We start from the raw sequence: 19,595 nt of genomic DNA, 5'->3' as shown, positions 1-19,595 counted from the left end.
AACGGGTTCTCAGGCTGGAGGTGCATAGAAAGCCTGAACACGGAGCCAGGAGGAGGCGCAGAGAACAGACTTCTCTCAGACCACTCCAACAAGCTGAAAGGTTTTGGTCTCATGACTCCTTATGTCAAGTCATATTTATTGGTAGAGCACATTTAAAACACGACAAAGGTTGACCAAAGTGCTGCACATAAACAAACAGTCACAGTCGAACAAGTAACATCAAAATCAAGATGAAGCTAATCACGCAAAAATATTAAGTAGAGGTTAAAGTGGAAAGGTCAGTGAAAATAAATAGGATTTTAAATATTGGTTTTGAAAATTGGTAAAGAGGTTGAAGGGGAAGGTTGTTCCAGAGCTGAGGAGCTGCTGAGAAGGACCGGTCGGCCAGAGAGGCAAACAGACATTACGATTTTAAAATCAATCCTACACTGGACAGGTAGCCAGTGGAGAGATTGGTGGAAAGGAAAGCAGCCCACCCACCTTTACTACAGGCTCTCAACATAGATATACAGATGTCATGACGTTGGCCAGATGAAGACCTGAAAGGCTTTCAGGACCTACAAACACAGGTGAGTCCTCACCCCGAGGTGCAGCGCGGTGAGGCCGTGGAGATCCGCTGCGTTGGCGTTGGCTTCCCTCTCCAGCAGCAGCGACACAGCGTCCACGTGACCTCCGGCCACCGCCAGCATGAGAGGAGTCCTGAGACGAGGACGCAGGGAAGTAAACGCACAGCGACAAACGACAAGTAGAAAGAAGGTGGAGGTGAACAGCATCACTCACTGTCCCTGAGAGTCAGCAGCATCTACGAGGTCTGAACCGTCCGATTCATCCAGCAGGAGGCGCACACACGTCGTGTGACCGTTCATCACTGCAGACAAACAGGAAGTGGGCCAGATGACACGAGACACAGAAAACAGGAAATAAGTACCAGAATCATAAGAAGCGAACGGTGTACTAAATATTTAACATATTAACAGAGAACCTGTTCTTGTTCACTCCCAGGAGCAGAAATCAATTATGTCACTAGGAAGAGTACAGAAATATGGCTAATGAGATTGTAACACAAAATTAACATGAAATGACTACTTAAAAACATGAATTTGGACACAGAGCAAAAAATTCTAAACTCAGTTTGTCTGAAATATAGTTAAAGGCAGACGAAGGTCGTCTCGACCCTGTAAAGAGACCTGAGTCTGTATTCTGTTAGGAACACGTGGCTGAAGCTCCAGAAAGCTTCATTTAGTGAAGCAGGAACTTTGTACAACTAAAGTATAGAAACTCAATCTGGGTTTGTAGTCATGTTCAATTAATGTACAACCGCATTTCCCAAAAAGTTGGGACAATCCGTAAAATGTAAATAAAAACAGAATGAGATGATTTGCTAATCACATAAACTCATATTTAATTGAAAATACAAAGACAACATATCAAATGTTGAAACGGAGAAATTTTATTGTTTTATGAAAAATATCTGTTTATTTTGAATTTGATGGCAGCAACACGTCTCAAAAAAGTTGTGACAGGGTCAACAAATGACTGGAAAAGTTGTGTAAAGATTTTTAAAAAAAAGACCCTAACCCACCTGATGGAACATCTGACAACTAATGAGGTTACCATGGCAACAGATCAGGAACATGATTGGGTATAAAAGATGATTTCAGAGAGGCAGAGTCTCTCAGCAGTGAAGATGGGGAGAGGTTCACCACTCTGAAAGACTGTGTTGGAAAATAGTTCAACAATCTAAGAATAATGTTCCTCAATGTAAAACTACAAAGAATTAGTGGATTTCATCGTCTACGGTTCATAATATCATTAAAAGATTCAGAGAATCTGGAGAAATCTCTGAACACAAGGGACAAGGCTGGAAACCAATGTTGGATGGTGGTGATCTTCGGGCCCTCAGGCAGCACTGCATTAAAAACACACTATTCTGGAGTGGAAATCACTGCATGGGCTCAGGAACACTTGTGAAAACCATCATCTGTGAACACAGTTCATCGCTGCGTCCACAAATGATGTTAAAACTCTCCAAAGAAGAAACCAGATAGAAACATGATCCAGAAACACCGCCGCCTTCTCTGGACCGAGATCATTGAAGATGGACTGAGGTGAAGGGCCCCTGAACGACCCCCTGTGGTCTCATTCCTCAGTCATGGACAGTAACTAGTGAACCGCTGCTTTGTCTGCTGACACGATTTTACAGCCAAATAAACTTCAGCATGAAGACTTTTGAAATGTTTTTATAAATTCATCTAGCGTACGTTAACAAAAGTTATTCCACTGAAACCCTCCTGAATGAAACCAGTTGTTTAATCGTTAACCTTCACCGCAGAGATCACTGCTATTAGTATTAACTCTTCCTTCCACCATTACTTTACGGTTATTTTTGTTAATTTGCTGTACTTTTATCTTATCCTGTACTTATTCAATCATGTACTTTGTTTGTAGATAGTAGACCAAGTTTGAGTGATTCAAGTGGTTACTATCATCTAAAGTAATCCTGATGTTCCTGTAAATTATAGTTGGTGCCCAAATCTTCAACGAGTACAGAATCTAGATTGAGGTAATTGTGCTGCACCCACCTGCCAGGTGGACGGGGGTGCGTCCGTACTGCCTGTCGGTAGTGCGCTGTGACGCCCCCTGGCCAAGGAGGGTGTGAACGCAGTCGGTGTGGCCCCGGAGGGCGGCCAGGGCCAGGGGGGTCCTCCCCGCCTCGTCCCCCTGGTCCACCTCCCTCTCCCCCTGCAGCAGCACCTCCAGGGCCTGGGCGTGGCCGTGGTACGCCTGCCGAAAAAAACAACACTCTAAAATAAAAAGTGATGTACAACAGATCTCAGCAGCTTAAATTTAAGACCTTATAAATCCTTTTAATGCTTATTTTATGTATGTCATTTAATAACTGATGCTGTCCAGAGTATGAAAGTAACTGCCGTTTGGAGACTCACAGCGAGGTGCAGCGGGCTCCTGGCGGTCAGAGATTCTGGGTCGTCATGGTGACCGTCGTCTCTGTCCAGCAGCTGCAGGATGTAACAAAAGCAACATGAAACCTGCTCACAGGCCACCGAACACTGTTTCAGATGACAAAAGCTCACTCGGTCCAGACACATGAACAGATTATGTTTTGGAAGTGGAAAATCAAAGGTCAAAGGTCAACCTCACATTAACCCATTCCAATGAACGCGATATCTCAGGAACACCTTGAAGGAGTTTCTTGAAATTTGGCAATTTTTCACTTGGCCTCAGGGATGCTCTGATTAGATTTTGGAGGTCAAAGGTCACCGTTAGCTCATTTCCCTCCCATCTTTTCCACGTGTGTGTGTGTGTGTGTGTGTGTGTGTGTGTGTGTGTGTGTGTCTGTGTGTGCGTGTGTGTGTGTGTGTGTCTGTGTGTGTGTGTGTGTGTGTGTGTGTGTGTGTCTGTGTCTGTGTGTGCGTGTGTGTGTGTGTGTCTGTGTGTGCGTGTGTGTGTGTGTGTGTGTGTGTGTCTGTGTGTGTGTGTGTGTGTGTCTGTGTGCGTGTGTGTGTGTGTGTGTGTGTGTGTGTGTGTCTGTGTGTGCGTGTGTGTGTGTCTGTGTGTGCGTGTGTGTGTGTGTGTGTGTGCGTGCGTGTGTGTGTGTGTGTGTGTGTGTGTGTGTGTGTGTCTGTGTGCGTGCGCGTGTGTGTGTGTGTGTGTCTGTGTGCGTGCGTGCGTGCGTGTGTGTGTGTGTGTGTGTGTGTGTGTGTGTGTGTGTGTCTGTGTGTGTGTGTGTGTGTGTGTGTGTGTGTGTGTGTGTGTGTGTGTGTCTGTGTGCGTGCGTGTGTGTCTGTGTGCGTGCGTGTGTGTGTGTGTGTGTGTGTGTGTGTGTGTGTGTGTGTGTGTGTGTGTGTGTGTGTGTGTCTGTGTGCGTGCGTGCGTGTGTGTGTGTGTGTGTGTGTGTGTGTGTGTGTGTGTGTGTGTGTACTGACCAGCTCCAGACAGTGTCTGTGTCCGTAGGCAGCAGCGTAGTGAACAGGACTGTAGCCTTGTTTGTCCTTCAGAGAGGCCGTCGCTCCGCTCTGAAGCAGGAACTCTAAACATCTGCAACACAGACATGTTTACGTTTCTATTTGGTGCAGAAACTAAAGGTAATATAATCTAACAACGTCTGACTGAAAACTTCATCCGTCATTCAAACGTTTCACCCAGTTTGTGTGTATTTTCTAATGTTTGTTCGATCCTGTCTGTCTGTGTTCATCTCAAACAATTACAGCACACTGAACAAGACGGGATTTCATCTTCCAACAAATCAAACTTTATCAGTGGAGGAGAGTAAGTACAATGGAGCTCTGTACTCATTAAAAACCTGCAGCTGATCCAAAATGCTGCAGCAAGAGTACTGACAGGATTTAGCAAGAGAGATCATATTTCTCCAGTTTTATCTTCTCTTCACTGGCTTCCTGTGAAATCAAGAATAGAATTTAAAGTTCTCTTGATGACTTACAAAGCTCTACATGACCAGGCTCCATCATATCTTAGAGATCTTTTAGAACCATATAATCCTAGCAGAGCACTTCTCTCTCAGTACGCTGGTCTACTTGTGGTTCCTAGAGTTTCCAGAAGTAGAATGGGAGGCGGAGCTTCAGTTTTCAGGCTCCTCCCCTGTGGAACCAGCTCCCAGTTTGTGTTGGAGGGGCAGAAACCCTCTCTAGCTTTAAGATTAGACTCAAAACGTTCCTTCTTGATAAAGCCTATAGTTAGGGCTGGCTCAGGTAGACCTGAACCAACCCTTAGTTATGCTGTTATAGGCCGAGGCTGCTGGAGGACCTCGTTACATGCTGAGCTTCTTTTCTTTCCTCCTACTCTTTAACTGACTCATACCTCACCATCTTCTTCTCTCCCATAGTTTCTTATTATTATCTGTTGTCTCCATTCAGTTCCTTCACTCGTGTAGTTTCTGTTCTTTCTTTTCCAGATGTCCCGTCATGGAGCTGCATGTCTCTGCTCTGTGATTGTCGTCTCCACCAACAGTTCTTCTCTTCTATCTCTATGCTGTCCTTTTCTCTCTCTGCTCTCCTCTCACCACCACCCAGTCGAGGCAGATGGTTCCGCCCCCCTCTGAGCTTGGTTCTGTTAACAGATGCTCCGCCCACCTCTGAGTCTGGTTCTGTTAACAGATGCTCCGCCCACCTCTGAGCCTGGTTCTGTTAACAGATGCTCCGCCCACCTCTGATCCTGGTTCTGTTAACAGATGCTCCGCCCACCTCTGATCCTGGTTCTGTTAACAGATGCTCCGCCCACCTCTGAGTCTGGTTCTGTTAACAGATGCTCCGCCCACCTCTGATCCTGGTTCTGTTAACAGATGCTCCGCCCACCTCTGATCCTGGTTCTGTTAACAGATGCTCCGCCCCCCTCTGATCCTGGTTCTGTTAACAGATGCTCCGCCCACCTCTGAGCCTGGTTCTGTTAACAGATGCTCCGCCCACCTCTGATCCTGGTTCTGTTAACAGATGCTCCGCCCACCTCTGATCCTGGTTCTGTTAACAGATGCTCCGCCCACCTCTGATCCTGGTTCTGTTAACAGATGCTCCGCCCACCTCTGAGCCTGGTTCTGTTAACAGATGCTCCGCCCACCTCTGATCCTGGTTCTGTTAACAGATGCTCCGCCCACCTCTGATCCTGGTTCTGTTAACAGATGCTCCGCCCACCTCTGATCCTGGTTCTGTTAACAGATGCTCCACCCACTTCTGATCCTGGTTCTGTCGGAGGTTTCTTCCTGTTAAAGGGAGTTTTTCTTCCCTCTGTTGGAGGTTTTTCTCCCTTAAAGAGGAGTTTTTTCCCTCCTAGCTTATGTGGGAATTGTTGAATTGTTGGTTTCTCTGTTATATAGCTGTTAGATATTGTAACGTCTTGCTGTAAAGACTTTAATGTGTTGTGATTTGGCTCTATATAAATAAAATTGAATTGAATTGAATTGAATTGTAAAGAATTTAGACAAAGAACCCAACTAAACAACTAAATATTATACCTGATCATGTGTTACTGAGGTAAATTTCTACATTTCTACATCTTTTAATCAAATCAAATCAATTGGACCCGGTTGTGATTTGTTTGTGGACTCACAGCGCCGCCTCCTTCTCCCTCTCCGCCTGAACACCTTCACTCTCCAGCTCCAGAGCAACACGACGCCTGCAGGGGGACAAAACACATGAACATTAACGTACACAACAGATTCTCTTACAACATCATCATCACCTCTGTCTCCATGGAGACGGCCAGGTGCAGAACATCCTGTTTTTATATGAAGCAACGGACGGCAGCAACAGGGAGGAGGCGTGAAGAGGAGCGGACTTCCTCCTCCTCTCTTCACCAGATCAATAAGGACGTGAAGGATTTCCCCACGAACATTTCACAAGAGTTTAAAAACAACAAATGATGATGGAGGTAAAAAGTAACGTGTCTCCTGTGGGGACATTTACTGAAGCCCTGCTTCGAGGTCCTCCCCCTTTGACATTTCATGACCCCTCAGATGGATTTGGTGACCATTCAGAGGGACCAGTTCCACAGTTTGGAAAAAACTACCAAACTGTACATGAAGGGGGTAAAGTAGTTTCATCTCGAGCAGCCACAACAGTAAATGATGTTTTCATGCTGTGTACTGCTCTCATATAGGGCAAAAAATAACAGGCTAAATAGGCAGGACTGATAAAAATGTAACTAAAATATTTGAACTTTAAATGTTGACTGAAAGAAAATGTTGTAATCCTTCATGCAAGAATGCATTGCAACGTAATATAATGTGTCACATGACCAAAGCTAATTTAGGAGTGTGACAGTGGCATTTTGGGTCATTGCCTTGCAGCAACCATCAGTGATGTCATCAACCATCAGTGACGTCACCCGTTGGTTTGTGAACGTTATGAATCCTCCAGTTCAGATTCTGTCCGTCACCATCTTTGCTAGTTCAGAGCGGTTTGGAGCAGGAAGTGACCATATTTGGACGAGCTGGGGGAGGAGCCAGCGGTGGATCTGACCGATCTGATTGGAAACCTGACGATACTACGTCCCGCCCACCGATAGCTGTAACCTGACTGCACCACAGGCCTGTCAATCAAACAGACACGCCCCCAAAAACAGGTCTTCTTGAATCTTCTTTTCTAATGAATGAGGGATTATTTTCAGATGGACCTCCAGAAAACTAATAAGAAGGAGTGACTTTAGCTAACAACACCGAGATAACTGATGGACACATTTTATTCACTTTGGATTTGATGAGAGAAGTTGAATGGGAGTCTATGGAGCCGGAGGCTTTTTGGAGCCGACCTCTAGTGGACACTCGGTGGTATTGCAGCTGAAGACACTTCTGCATCGGAACCATTTTTCAGACCTGAAGCTACGAACTCTTTTAGTTACAGTCTGTAGTCATTGCTGGCACAGATGCAAGAGAAGAGTAAACGACCCAAACATCAAGAGAAACCAGAATGATGCGCGGACATTATTTGTTGTAGCTGCTTTATCTTTTGATAAACTGATGCTGATAAAATTTCTCTTCTGTTTTCAAAAAGTAGGATTTAACATGCAGGAATCTTACTTGTAATGAAGTACTTCTACACATTGTGTTGGTACTTTTTACTTATTTTTTTATTCTTTCACAGACTTTTATCAACGTCAAAGTTACTTTCAACTTAAATAATGTGACGACTCTGGTGTACTGGTTCGCTCTCAGCACTCTCACAGGGTTATTTTTTCTGGAGCTGGCCGTGGTTTTCAGTGAAAAAGCAACAACTTTAAACTCCATCCCAAATAAGCGATAATGTAGCTGCTGAAAATCTAAGTGGAAACATCTGAAATGAAACGCAGTGTTGTGTTTACAACTTGCTGCCTCCAAGTTGCCAAATAATGAACCGCTGTATTTGAGTAAAGGATCAGACGGCTCGCTCACCGCCTGTCCAGGTCCGAGGAGGCAGCGTAGTGCAGAGCAGAGCGCCCCCACTGGTCGGTGGCGTTGATGGCAGTGCCACAAGCTACCAGAGTCTCAAGACACTGATAGTGCCGACTGGCAGCAGCATAGTGTAGTGGAGTCCTGGGAAACAACAGAGAGAGATGAACAGGAAAACACAAATATACATCATGTACAGCACTGTGGGGGGAAAAAATGATGCAATTACATTTTTCTTATTTACTCAGATAAAAGAGCATTCAAAATCTTTTTCACAGCTCTGTCAGCATTTAGAAACACAACAGTTCTCTGGACAGAAACATGATGTGTTACCTGCCACAGGTGTCCCTCCTGTTGTGGTCTCCTCCACTGCTCAGGAGCAACTTGACGCACTCCACATTACTGCACACCGAGAAGATGACATAACACACCGCATTAAAATCACACTTCTATCAATTACGACGGTGAATTTGATCCTAAATAAACACAATTAAATGACTAAATAATGTTGTGTCTTCATATTAGCCTTCAACCGATACATGGTGATATAAAACCAATAAACAATGTTTTTAAACAATACACAACTAAACTACACAACACAAAAAACTAAAAGTTAACAAAATTAAAAAATTTATCATCTTGTCGTTGATGTTGAGTCTTATTTTCATGGTTTTGGCCTTTATTCCTCTGGTAATAATAACATTGAACTTTTCTGATGAGATCTGGGAACAAAAAATAAAACGGATGGGGAATGGAAACATGAGCAGTCAGAAAGGTTTAAACAAACAACAGGTGAAGGGTAATATATAAAAAACTAATTCTTTCTTCCTAAAAGTAAAAGCAAACTAAAAGCTAATGAAGCAGGGTTACATTTGGTAAACATGTTGCTTACAACTATCAACTTCTTGTCTGTCTTTGTGGTAAAGATTTTGGCACATTCTCAGAGGGAGAAATGCTAAAACTAGAAAGCTGAGAGATGTTGTGATAAAGAGGTGAGAGGTGTGTCTTTATGAATGCTGCCGCTCACCCTCCGGCAGCAGCAGCGTGCAGGCAGGTCCTCCCCAGGCTGTCCGGAGTGTCTATCTGGAAGCCTGCAGACAGACCGACCGAGTCGTTACACATTATGCTAAACCTCCGACCTGAAGAGGGCAGCGGCGGCGAAGGAAGGCCAGACAAGACACAGCAGCAGCCCGCAGAGAGATAGAAGAAGACAGAGGTAAGGGTGAGGACAGAGACAGGTGATCATGCAGGTGCAGGAAAACACATGAAGAGACCCCAACATGTCGTCATGAGGCCACAGAGGCATTCAGACAGTCTGAGAGGAGTTCAAATTGCAGCATGCAGTTGAACCCGTCTGTGCAGCGCCCCCTGGTGTGTTCACACCGCCGATGCACACACATGCAGAATTAATGATATAAATGAGGAAATTTAAAGGCATTTTTAGTCCCCCTTTATTTTTATTATAACAAAGTGCATCATGTGGACATTAAAACCGTCACAATCTTAACAATGTGACACTGGCAAATGAGGGGAGCAGGTATGTGGTAATGTAGTAATTCATACTTTAATATAGTAATTGCAAATTTCTTACTTTTTTTAAATTTGTTATAAACTTGTTTTTTTGTTTTCCCTTAAACATCCCATAGAGTGTAATACAAATTCAAAGCGGTTTCATATTTATAAAGGTAGTTTTTTCTTGTCCAGCTGCCACTGCTATATAAATTCAAGTATGATGTACATCAAATCCAAATGCTGTGTATTGTGGGGTCAGGTTTCACCCACTTAACTATTATATCCTTTATGGCCACTTACTACCAACTGATATAATTTTTATAATTTGTCTACTCTGGTACATAAAACTGTTCCATGTGTTTTCACGAAAAAGAAAGAAAGAGGTAAACTGAAAACTGGACTTAAAAATGTCAACCTGAAAATAAAAAAAACATAAGAAAATATAAAATCTCCATGAATTTAAATTCATGAGAGACAAAACAATCCTATTTGAGGACAACTGGGAAAATGCTTTTGAGTTTATTTTAGTTGCAATACCGAGAGTGACCACTGGGGGAAACTGGTCAGCAAGTTTGAATGACAGTGTCGTGTCAGCTGTCTTTGGGTACAACAAAATATCATGACCCAAAACAACATAACGGTCTTATTCAGAACGGGAAAAAATATGGAAAAGGTTTTCAAGAAAACACGTTTTTCATGCCGTTTGTCTTGAACATATTTGTTTCAAAAATGACACCAGGAAAACATAAACTACAGGACCTTTAAGTTACAGCGAGGATTTCCAAATCACTACCAACCAGTCAAGTTGCAGTTTATATCCATGTGGCTCCAGATTGATATAAAAAGCTCTGAAGCTGACTGACAGAAGATGATACTTCAAAAAGAGGCAAGAAAGCTACAAATTGTAAAATGTGAATGCTTCATACAAATCGTCCACCTGACAGAACAGAAGCGTCATACAATAACAGTTTCAAGAGTTATTGATTCAGTGTCTCACCAAATGTGAAATATGACCACAATGTTCCCTTCTGTTCATTAAATAAAGCCCAGAACACTGTTTTTGCATTAACCATTTACATTTAAATATAACATGTCCTATCTTCCACATTTGCATGAAATTTTGTCATATTTCGAGAACTAACTATCTTATCTTTGTTCCAACTGTGGAAACCAACAGCCACATTAGTTCAGAAACTAAATCCAGTTTGTGATCCTTCACGGTGAGCTGGTGGTGCTACCTGAGGACAGCAGCTTCCGGCAGCAGTCGGAGTGAGCGTTCAGGGCAGCCAGGTGGAGAGGAAACATGCCGTGGACTCCTCGCCTTTGGAGAAAGATGCAAAAAGTCTTTGGTTATTAGATACCACGTCATTGTAATAATTCAAATTGTGGACAGGTGGACACCTTGTGCAGTCTGCTCCGCTGGTGATGAGCGTGTTGATGAGCAGTTCGTGGCCGTAGCGGGCGGCGATGTGGAGAGGAGTGTTGCCATCCTTGTCCACGCTGTCGATCTCCCCACCTGCAGGGAAACGTGACAGATTAAAGAGAGCGTGCAGCAGAGCGCCGGGACCCCAGGGAGCACACGGAGGTCTCACCGTTCTGGATGAGGGTCTGGGAGCGAGTGAAGCGTCCGTGAACTGCCGTCATGTGAAGAGGACTCTTCCCATCTCGACTCTGACGAAGGCGGAGGAGAAGAAAAAAAAGGTTTTTAAGGTTTTGCCTGAAAGGTGGCCTCCGGTCTCCGGTTCTTAATGCCGACAGCTGTTCTGTAACCTTCTCGTTTCTTTGAGCCTTTTTTCATAAAACAATCAAATTTCTCAGTTTCAGCATTCAAATGTCGTCTTTGTCCTATTTTTAATTAAATTGGATTTACATTATATGCAAATCATCGCCTTCTGTTTTTATTGAAATTTCCCATAACTGAACGATCACATGTAATCTAGTGGCAGAAAGAAGCAGAGCTGAACACGTCACGCGTCCTCGTGCCGGTGTCGGCCGGTGTACCTGCACGTTGACGTCGGCCCCGTTGTTGACCAGGAACTCCAGACAGAGCGCTCCATGTGTGGACGCAGCGGCGAAGTGCAGCGGCGTGAAGCCTTTGTTGTTGGGCTGGCTGACGTTGGCGCCGTAATCGATCAGCTCGCTGACGACGGCGTCCTGACCGTTGAAACAGGCCACGTGCAGCGCCGTGTTCCCGAACGCGTTGGACTCGTCTATCTGTTATGAGGAAGGACGAGACGTGTCAGTGTTGTTGTGTTCTGTGAAGACGAGACGATGAGGGAGTAACATCGTGTTAGACACACGGGGATGTGTTGACGGTTATTTTCTGAGTGAGTCGGAAGTGAGCTCTGAGTGCATGTTCTCCCGGGTGTGATTTTTAAGATTTAAAAGGGTGACGTGGAAAGATGAACTCAACGTCATGAGTCAGCTGTAACTGATGTGACTGAGACTGTTCAGGGTTTCCAGAGGTTCATCTGTTTTCATCTCCATCTTCACCACCTCGATCTCACCTCTCCCACTGTGTCTCCGGACGATCTAACCTGAGCTGCCCCTTCATCCTTGTTACCTGAGCATCTTTGACTCCGCCCCCTCCAGCGCCCCTCAGTAGCATCTTTGTGTCACAGATCCCTCCTGACAGTCCTCTCCACCCTCTCCACCCTCTCCACCCTGAACAATTCCTCGTATCTAAACACCCCCGATTTGACCACTTCTGCTCTTTGCATCCTCCCCATGTCCTTCCTGCTCCTGCTGACCTCTCCTCTCCTCTCCTCTCCTCCACCTCTCTTCTCCTCTCCTCTCCACCTCTCCTCTCCTCCACCTCTCCTCTCCACCTCGTCTGTTTCACCTCTCCTCTCCTCCACCTCTCCTCTCCTCTCCACCTCCTGTTTCACCTCTCCTCTCCTCCACCTCTCCTCTCCTCTCCACCTCGTCTGTTTCACCTCTCCTCTACCTGTCCTCCACCTCTCTTCTCCTCTCCTCTCCACCTCTCCTCTCCTCTCCTCCACCTCTCTTCTCTTCTCCTCTCCTCTCCTCTCTTCTCCTCTCCTCTCCACCTCTCCTCTCCTCCACCTCTCCTCTCCTCTCCACCTAGTCTGTTTCACCTCTCCTCTCCTCCACCTCTCCTCTCCTCTCCACCTCCTCTGTTTCACCTCTTCTCTCCTCCACCTGTCCTCCACCTCTCTTCTCCTCTCCTCTCCACCTCGTCTGTTTCTCCTCACCTCTCCTCTCCTCCACCTCTCTTCTCTTCTCCTCTCCTCACCTCTCCACCTCCTCTCCTCTCCTCCACCTCTCTTCTCTTCTCTTCTCCTCTCCTCACCTCTCCACCTCCTCTCCTCTCCTCCACCTCTCCTCTCCACCTCGTCTGTTTCACCTCTCCTCTCCTCTCCTTTCCTCCACCTCTCTTCTCCTCTCCTCTCCACCTCTCCTCTCCTCCACCTCTCCTCTCCTCTCCACCTAGTCTGTTTCACCTCTCCTCTCCTCTCCCCTCCACCTCTCCTCCACCTCTCCTCCACCTCTCTTCTCCACCTTCTGTTTCTCCTCTCCTCTCCTCTCCTCTCTTCTCCTCTCCTCTCCACCTAGTCTGTTTCTCCTCTCCTCTCCTCTCCTCTCCTCTCCTCTCCTCTCCTCTCCTCTCCTCACCTCCACCTCTCCTCTCCTCTCCTCTCTTCTCCTCTCCTCTCCACCTAGTCTGTTTCTCCTCTCCTCTCCTCTCCTCTCCTCTCCTCTCCTCTCCTCTCCTCTCCTCTCCTCACCTCCACCTCTCCTCTCCTCTCCTCTCCTCCACCTCTGGCCGACGTGATCTCCCACGGAAACACTGCACGGTCATACCGTCATACGCTTTCTCTCCATCCACCAACTCTGAAGCAGCTCCTTCTGACCTTTGACCTCCTGCATACTTCTCCATCATCATTTTCAAAGCAAACATTGCATCAGTTGTATGAAGTTATTTTCGTGCCTGTTTCTCGCACTACGATCTAAAATCGGGTCGGTGAGTTAAAACATGTGAACTGATGTGGGCAGTTTTGCAGTTTTGTTGGTTTTAGTCACAGACTTGTGAATTTTGGTTTGGGAGGCTTTTTTGATTTCACGAAAACTTTTATTTGAGAATTTTGTGAGTCAAAAACTTTTGCTTGACGTAACGGTGGGATCGCCACTGATGGATGAGACGAGTTTCTAATGGTGGGTTGGACTTGGTTCACAGTCTGACATCACAACTCCCTGAATGGAAACACTGGACGGGAGAGGATTGTTGTTCAGCTGGTTTTTTTGGTTGAAATACTTTTAAAATGTAGCATATTTTCACTATGTATTATTTTGTATTATTTATTATTATTGCCTGCTGCCACTATCATGTAGTGGATCTGTTGTTTTAAAGAATAAAATGGATGGCTTCACATCTTAGCATTAAGAACAATCTGTCGGCTAACATTAAACACACACTTTGTCAGAGACATGACTATGTTAGTGAATGTTAGCTACTCGTAACACATTGGAAACAAAATCCAGTTCGACTCATTTTCTGCCAACGGGGAAGCTGAAGTTGACGAGGTTACAACTTTAGCATGCCATTAGTGGAGCAGCGGTGTATGTCCATCCCTTCACTGGTATGTGGCTCGTATTCCTACCTTGCATATGTACTAACATTATTCAGATCAAGTAATAGCTAATAGTGATAAATAACGACTTCAGCTGTTTACTTTGACCTTTTAATCACTTACTTTGAAGGTTTATGGTGAGTGAAAAATAATAAATAGCTGGTTAACAACAATAACTGGAGACTAAAGTAATTAAATGTAAAAAATGAAATACTTGGTTAAAAGTACCTTAGGCTGCAACACCACTAAGTCCCACTGAGCTTGGCCCCAAAAGGCTCCACCTCCATAGACTCCCATTCAACTGTCTCAGTAAATTGTAAGTCAATAAAAATGTGTTCCACCAGTTATCTCGTGTTGTTAACTGAAGTCTCTCCTTCATCTGAAAATAATCCCTCATTAATTAGAAATTAGGCCTCATAAAGACGCGTCTGTTTGATTGACAGGCCTGTGGTGCAGTCAGGTTTCTCCGATTCTCTGTCCTCTCCAGCTCGTCCAAATATGGTCACTTCCTGCTCCAAACTAGCAAGACAGCAATGAACGAAATCTGAACTCAAGGCTTTAAAATGTCCGTTTACAAACTGAAATGAGACATCACTGTTGGTTCCCGCTTGAGTAAAAGAGAGAGATAATTGTCTGTAACAGATACCTCCATCAACTAAAATAATTGATCCATTATGGAAGCATGAATGGGTTATGGAACAAGGGTTAAAACATCTAAATGTCACGGGTATGCAGTTAAAACACATGTTGGAGGAGTGTGTTAAGGGGAGAAGAGTTAAAGATGATGTGATGTCCTCTGAGTGGACGGAGACATGAATGTATTTGTCCTGACCTCCACCGCCAGGTTGAGCAGGTGTTTGACAACTGCAATCTGTCCACTAGAGGCCGCCGTGTGGAGCGGCGTGTATCCCCGTTTGTCCTTACAGCTGATCTCTGCACCCTGATTCACCAGCAGACACACCACATCCAAGTGACCTGCAGGTGGCGCAAAAGAGTACACAAAGGTGAGACCCAACTGACAGGCGGACCAAAGAGGTGACACCCAAACATCGTGTCTTTGTAGAAACAAAGACATCAGCACTCGTCCACTTAAAGACAAACTGTGCTGGAGATTTAACGAACAAATTATCAATAGTTCAACTGATTGAAAGATTAGCAAGTTGGTATTTTTATATATTTTTTACTTGTATAGTTACTCAGTCCAAACTGGAGGAAATATGTTTCCTTCTTAAGATGTGAGGGCTGCTGCTGCTTTAAAACAAAAGGTTATTGAAATGTCTTTCATTTGTTTTAACGGGTAACATTACTTCTGCAGAGGTGGAACAGTACAGCCGAAGTATTCTGATAAATAAAGTTACGTGTGCTCAGATTTGTATTGTAAAGTGTTATTTTGACATTGTGAAGAGATGTGCTGTCTTACCCATGAAAGCCGCCCAGTGCAGAGCCCGGCCGTCCTTCTTGTCGAACGCGTTGATATTGGCTCCTTTAGCCAGGAGAAGGTTCACCATCTGACACAACATACACGGGGAATTAGCAGGAAATATCGCTGGCATATGTTTGTGTTTGCATGTTTCTACGTGCAGCAGGATGTGAAGGAGGGTCGCTGCTGATATAACAGCGTTACAAATCTCATCTCTTGGCTCAGCTGTTGCGTAAACGCTGTGGACGGTTTGTCGAACGGAGTCAGGAGTTTCTGCCGCCTCTCATTGTTAATTTTAGAAGCAGAACATTTGTGAATGATTCTGTCTGAGATGAGCAGAGTTTCAAAATGCAGAGCCAACTTAACAACCGCATGCACAGCTGCACTCACCCACCTGTTTCCTTCCACCAGGCTATTCACTGAAGAATAGCACAAACGATGATGACATCACAGCCTGTTTATTGGTGAACTACGGTGAGACAGAAGTGGGCGGAGCCCCGAGCTGCAGCAGATTTAGTCCTCCTGACTAAACACGTCTCAGAGGTAAAAAGTCCCTTCTTGTCTACTGTACCTCAGTGTGGCCGTTGAGGGCAGCGTGGTGCAGGGCGGTGCGGCCGCCGCGGTCCGACACGTTAACGCTGCTCAGCAGCGGGATGATGACCTCAGCACATCGCAGCGCGTTATTGGCTGCGGCAACGTGCAGCGGAGTCTGCCAGTTCTTGTCCCGCGCGTTCACATCGGCCGAGTGGCGGATTAAAACCCGCACCGCCTCCTGAGGACGAAAGCCAAACAGATCTGCTGTTTTGAAAGAGAATAACTCACTCGTGTGCAACTTGTAGGATAAATATTCCGTTCTTTGAACCCACTCTGGGCTCCTTTAGTACAAGACTACCGATTAGTCGGTTATCACCTTCTTACATTCAGTGTAGTGTGTCAGTCAGTAATGTCACCTGAAAGAAACTCACCTCCCATTCACATCGAGAATCAGACACGAGGCAGCAACAAACCAGCTGAGACAAACTACAAACTACCATGTTTTATAGGTGAGTGAATGTTTCCTCATCGGGAATGTGGATGTATTAGTGAGGGAGTTACTGGACCCTAGTCTAGCCACTGAAGCAATATCACCGTCTTAATGTTGTCCATGTTAACCCAGACAGGAAACAGGGAGGTCACAAGTGAGAAAATCATCTCAATGAGTTGCTGTTCATTGGTAGATGTTAATGCTAATATAAAGGGTGAAAGCGATTCTGTTTAAACATCGTGAACTGCATTTACTGAAGAGCGTCCGATGTATCACTGCAAAGGACAGAGACGTGGACAATGAGCCTCCCCACAGACCAAAATAACACCTGTAACCATGTTAACCCTACACACAGATGGTGACGCTGTTACCTCAAAATATTTAGAGCATATACACTGCTCCAAAAAATAAAGGGAACACTTAAACACCTCAATGTAACTCCAAGTCAATCCCACTTCTGTGAAATCCAGCTGTCCAGTTTGGATCAACACTGATTGAGGATCAGTTTCACCTGCTGTTGTACAAATGGAACAAACAGGTGGAAATGAGGCAATTATCAAGACAACCCTATAAAGGAACGGTTCTGCAGGTGGTGACCACAGACCGTTTCTCTGTCCTCGTCCTTTCTGGATGATTGTTGGTCCCTTTTGCATTTTGCCAGTGTCCTCACCACTAGAGGGAGCATGAGGTGTCTCCAACCCACAGACGTTGTTCAGGTAGTGCAGCTCATCCAGGATGGCACATCAATGTACACTGTGGCAAGAAGGTTTGCTGTGTCTGTCAGCACAGTGTCAAGAGCACGGAGGACATACCGGGAGACGGGCCGGTCCACCAGGAGACATGGAGGGGGACGTAGGAGGACAACAACCCGGCAGCGGGACCGCTATCTGCTCCTTTGTGCAAGGAGGAGCAGGAGGAGCGCTGCCAGAGCCCTACAAAATGACCTCCAGCAGGCCACTAATGTGCATGTTTCTGCTCAAACTGTCAGAAACAGACTCCATGAGGGCGGTACGAGGACCCGACGTCCACAAGTGGGGTCTGTGCTTACAGCCCAACACCGTGCGGGGCGATCGGACTTTGCCGGAGAACACCGAGATCGGCAGCTTCTCCGTCAGCGTCCTGTGGTCTTCACGGATGAGAGCAGGTTCACACTGAGCACATGTGACAGACGTGACGGAGTCTGGAGACGCCGTGGAGAACGTTCTGCTGCCTGCAACATCCTCCAGCGGGACCGGGTCGGCGGCGGGTCAGCGACGGTCTGGGGAGGCGTTTCTTTGGAGGGCAGCGCAGCCCTCCGTGTGCTAGCCAGAGGTACCCTGACTGCCATTAGGTCCCGGGATGAGATCCTCAGACCCGTTGAAGACCATCTGCTGGTGCAGCGGGTCCTGGGTTCTTCTGATGCAGGACAATGCTCGGCCTCATGTGGCTGGAGTGTGTCAGCAGTTCCTGCACGATGAAGGCATCGATGCTACGGACCGGCCCGCCCGTCCCCCAGACCTGAATCCAATCCAGCACATCCGGGACATCGCGTCTCGTTCCGTCCTCCGACGCCACGTCCACCGCAGACTGTCCGGGAGTGGACCGATGCTTTGATCCGGGTCTGGGAGGAGATCCCTCAGGAGAACATCCGTGGTCTCATCAGGAGCATGCCCAGGCGTTGTAGGGAGTGATACAGGCACGTGGAGGACACACACACTACTGAGACTCATTTGGACTTGTCTTCAGGAATCTCCACAGAAGTTGGATCAGCCTGTGATCTGATTTTTCCACTTTTATTTGGAGTATGATTCTGAATCCAGACCTCCATGGATAATGATTCTGATTTCCATTGATCATTCTGATGTTATTTTGTTCTCAACACATTCCACTATGTAATGAATCAAGATTTGAACTGGAAGATTTCATTCATTGAGATCCAGGATGTTGTTTAAGTGTTCCCTTTATTTTTTTGAGCAGTGTATAAATGAAAAATGCTCAAATTTGAAAAAAAGTGTCACTGTGAAAACTCAACCAGTACAGAAACTGAGTGACGTGTCTGATTGGTTCCTGAAGCTTGAGAGCTGTTGTCACAGTGAGGACATCTGTCTGCACCGCTGGAATGTGTGTGCGTGTGCGTGTGCGTGTGCGTGCGTGTGCGTTCACCTCGCTGCGTGATGCCACAGCGCGATGGAGAGGCGTGAGCCACATGTTATCTTTGGCGTTGACTCGAGCGCCTGCCGGGTGGAAACAGGAGTGTAAACATGGCGACTCACACAGGCTGCAAGTTTCATCAACTAACACACAACTTTTAACCCCGACACACGTGACTTTCAATTTCAGCACTTTTCAGGAAGAATGAAGCATTTTTTCAGTGAGCTGTTCAGGGTATTAACAAATTCACCAACGACTGCAACCTCTCATTGACTGATATCGACCCGCACACTGTTTATAAAAATGTTCGTAGCTTCAGGGTCTGAAGAATGAGGCCGATGCAGAAGTGTCTTACGCTGCAATACCACCAAGTGCCACTAGAGGTTGGCTTCTTCCTTTTCTTAATATAGATTAAAAAAAAAATAAAAAAAATAAAAAAATGTACACTCTGTAGCATTTAAGACCTCTGAAAGATGGATTTTTAGACTTAACAGATATTTTTAAGGAAAATTAAAGACCAACTTTGCATCAATAAATTTAAGGTTCCTCGGACACTACAAAATATAAGATAACTCCTTATCCATTAAACTTATTCTAAATCCTGAAGATCAATTTAGCAGCAAACATGATTTTTTTTTTTTTTTTTACCAGAGAGGATGAGGAGTTCGGTGATCTCAGCATCGCCCAGAAAGGCTGCAGCATGCAGCGGGGTGCGCTTCTCAGAGTCCTGACAACAAAAAGGGACACATGAGACCGATCCGTCCGACACAGGAGACACACATCCCACTTACTGTAGTCATCTCACGGATGTTTGTCACAGTGATCACTTTCGATCTTGTTTTGTCTCTGTGGTTGTTTTGTGTCTCTGTGTTGTTTTGTGTCTCTTTGTGGTTGTTTTGTGTCTCTTTGCGGTTGTTTTGTGTCTCTTTGCGGTTGTTTTGTGTGTCTGTGGTTGTTTTGTGTCTCTTTGCGGTTGTTTTGTGTCTCTTTGCGGATGTTTTGTGTCTCTGTGGTTGTTTTGTG

General features: G+C 45.6%; 1 protein-coding gene across 4 annotated transcripts in view; it reads right to left on the bottom strand.

Annotated features, from left to right (window-relative positions):
* ankrd44 (ankyrin repeat domain 44) overlaps positions 1–19,335 on the bottom strand; it is a 33,365-nt gene extending 14,030 nt beyond the window's left edge. For 3 of the 4 annotated variants that reach the window (XM_069177424.1, XM_069177426.1, XM_069177427.1), the window contains exons 1-18: positions 19,221–19,335; positions 18,585–18,655; positions 15,990–16,190; positions 15,419–15,506; positions 14,831–14,973; positions 11,408–11,620; positions 10,999–11,077; positions 10,808–10,922; positions 10,645–10,727; positions 8,922–9,033; positions 8,228–8,296; positions 7,898–8,038; positions 6,079–6,144; positions 3,945–4,056; positions 2,946–3,017; positions 2,583–2,784; positions 781–868; positions 582–699 (exon numbers count right to left, since the gene is read on the bottom strand). In XM_069177424.1, coding sequence (XP_069033525.1) covers positions 582–699; positions 781–868; positions 2,583–2,784; positions 2,946–3,017; positions 3,945–4,056; positions 6,079–6,144; positions 7,898–8,038; positions 8,228–8,296; positions 8,922–9,033; positions 10,645–10,727; positions 10,808–10,922; positions 10,999–11,077; positions 11,408–11,620; positions 14,831–14,973; positions 15,419–15,506; positions 15,990–16,190; positions 18,585–18,629 — 1,947 coding nt within the window. In that variant the 5' untranslated portion in view covers positions 18,630–18,655; positions 19,221–19,335. The remainder of the gene's footprint in view (positions 1–581; positions 700–780; positions 869–2,582; positions 2,785–2,945; positions 3,018–3,944; positions 4,057–6,078; positions 6,145–7,897; positions 8,039–8,227; positions 8,297–8,921; positions 9,034–10,644; positions 10,728–10,807; positions 10,923–10,998; positions 11,078–11,407; positions 11,621–14,830; positions 14,974–15,418; positions 15,507–15,989; positions 16,191–18,584; positions 18,656–19,220) is intronic. The other variant, XM_069177425.1, reaches the window with a different exon arrangement.
* Positions 19,336–19,595: the final 260 nt, after the last annotated feature.

Source organism: Embiotoca jacksoni, unplaced genomic scaffold (assembly GCF_022577435.1).
Source record: "Embiotoca jacksoni isolate LCO1_2020_lvr unplaced genomic scaffold, fEmbJac1.0.p SCAF_72, whole genome shotgun sequence".
NCBI lineage: Eukaryota > Metazoa > Chordata > Actinopteri > Embiotocidae > Embiotoca > Embiotoca jacksoni.
Note: the sequence above shows the minus strand (reverse complement) of the source record. Positions and strands in the feature narration are given on the sequence as shown.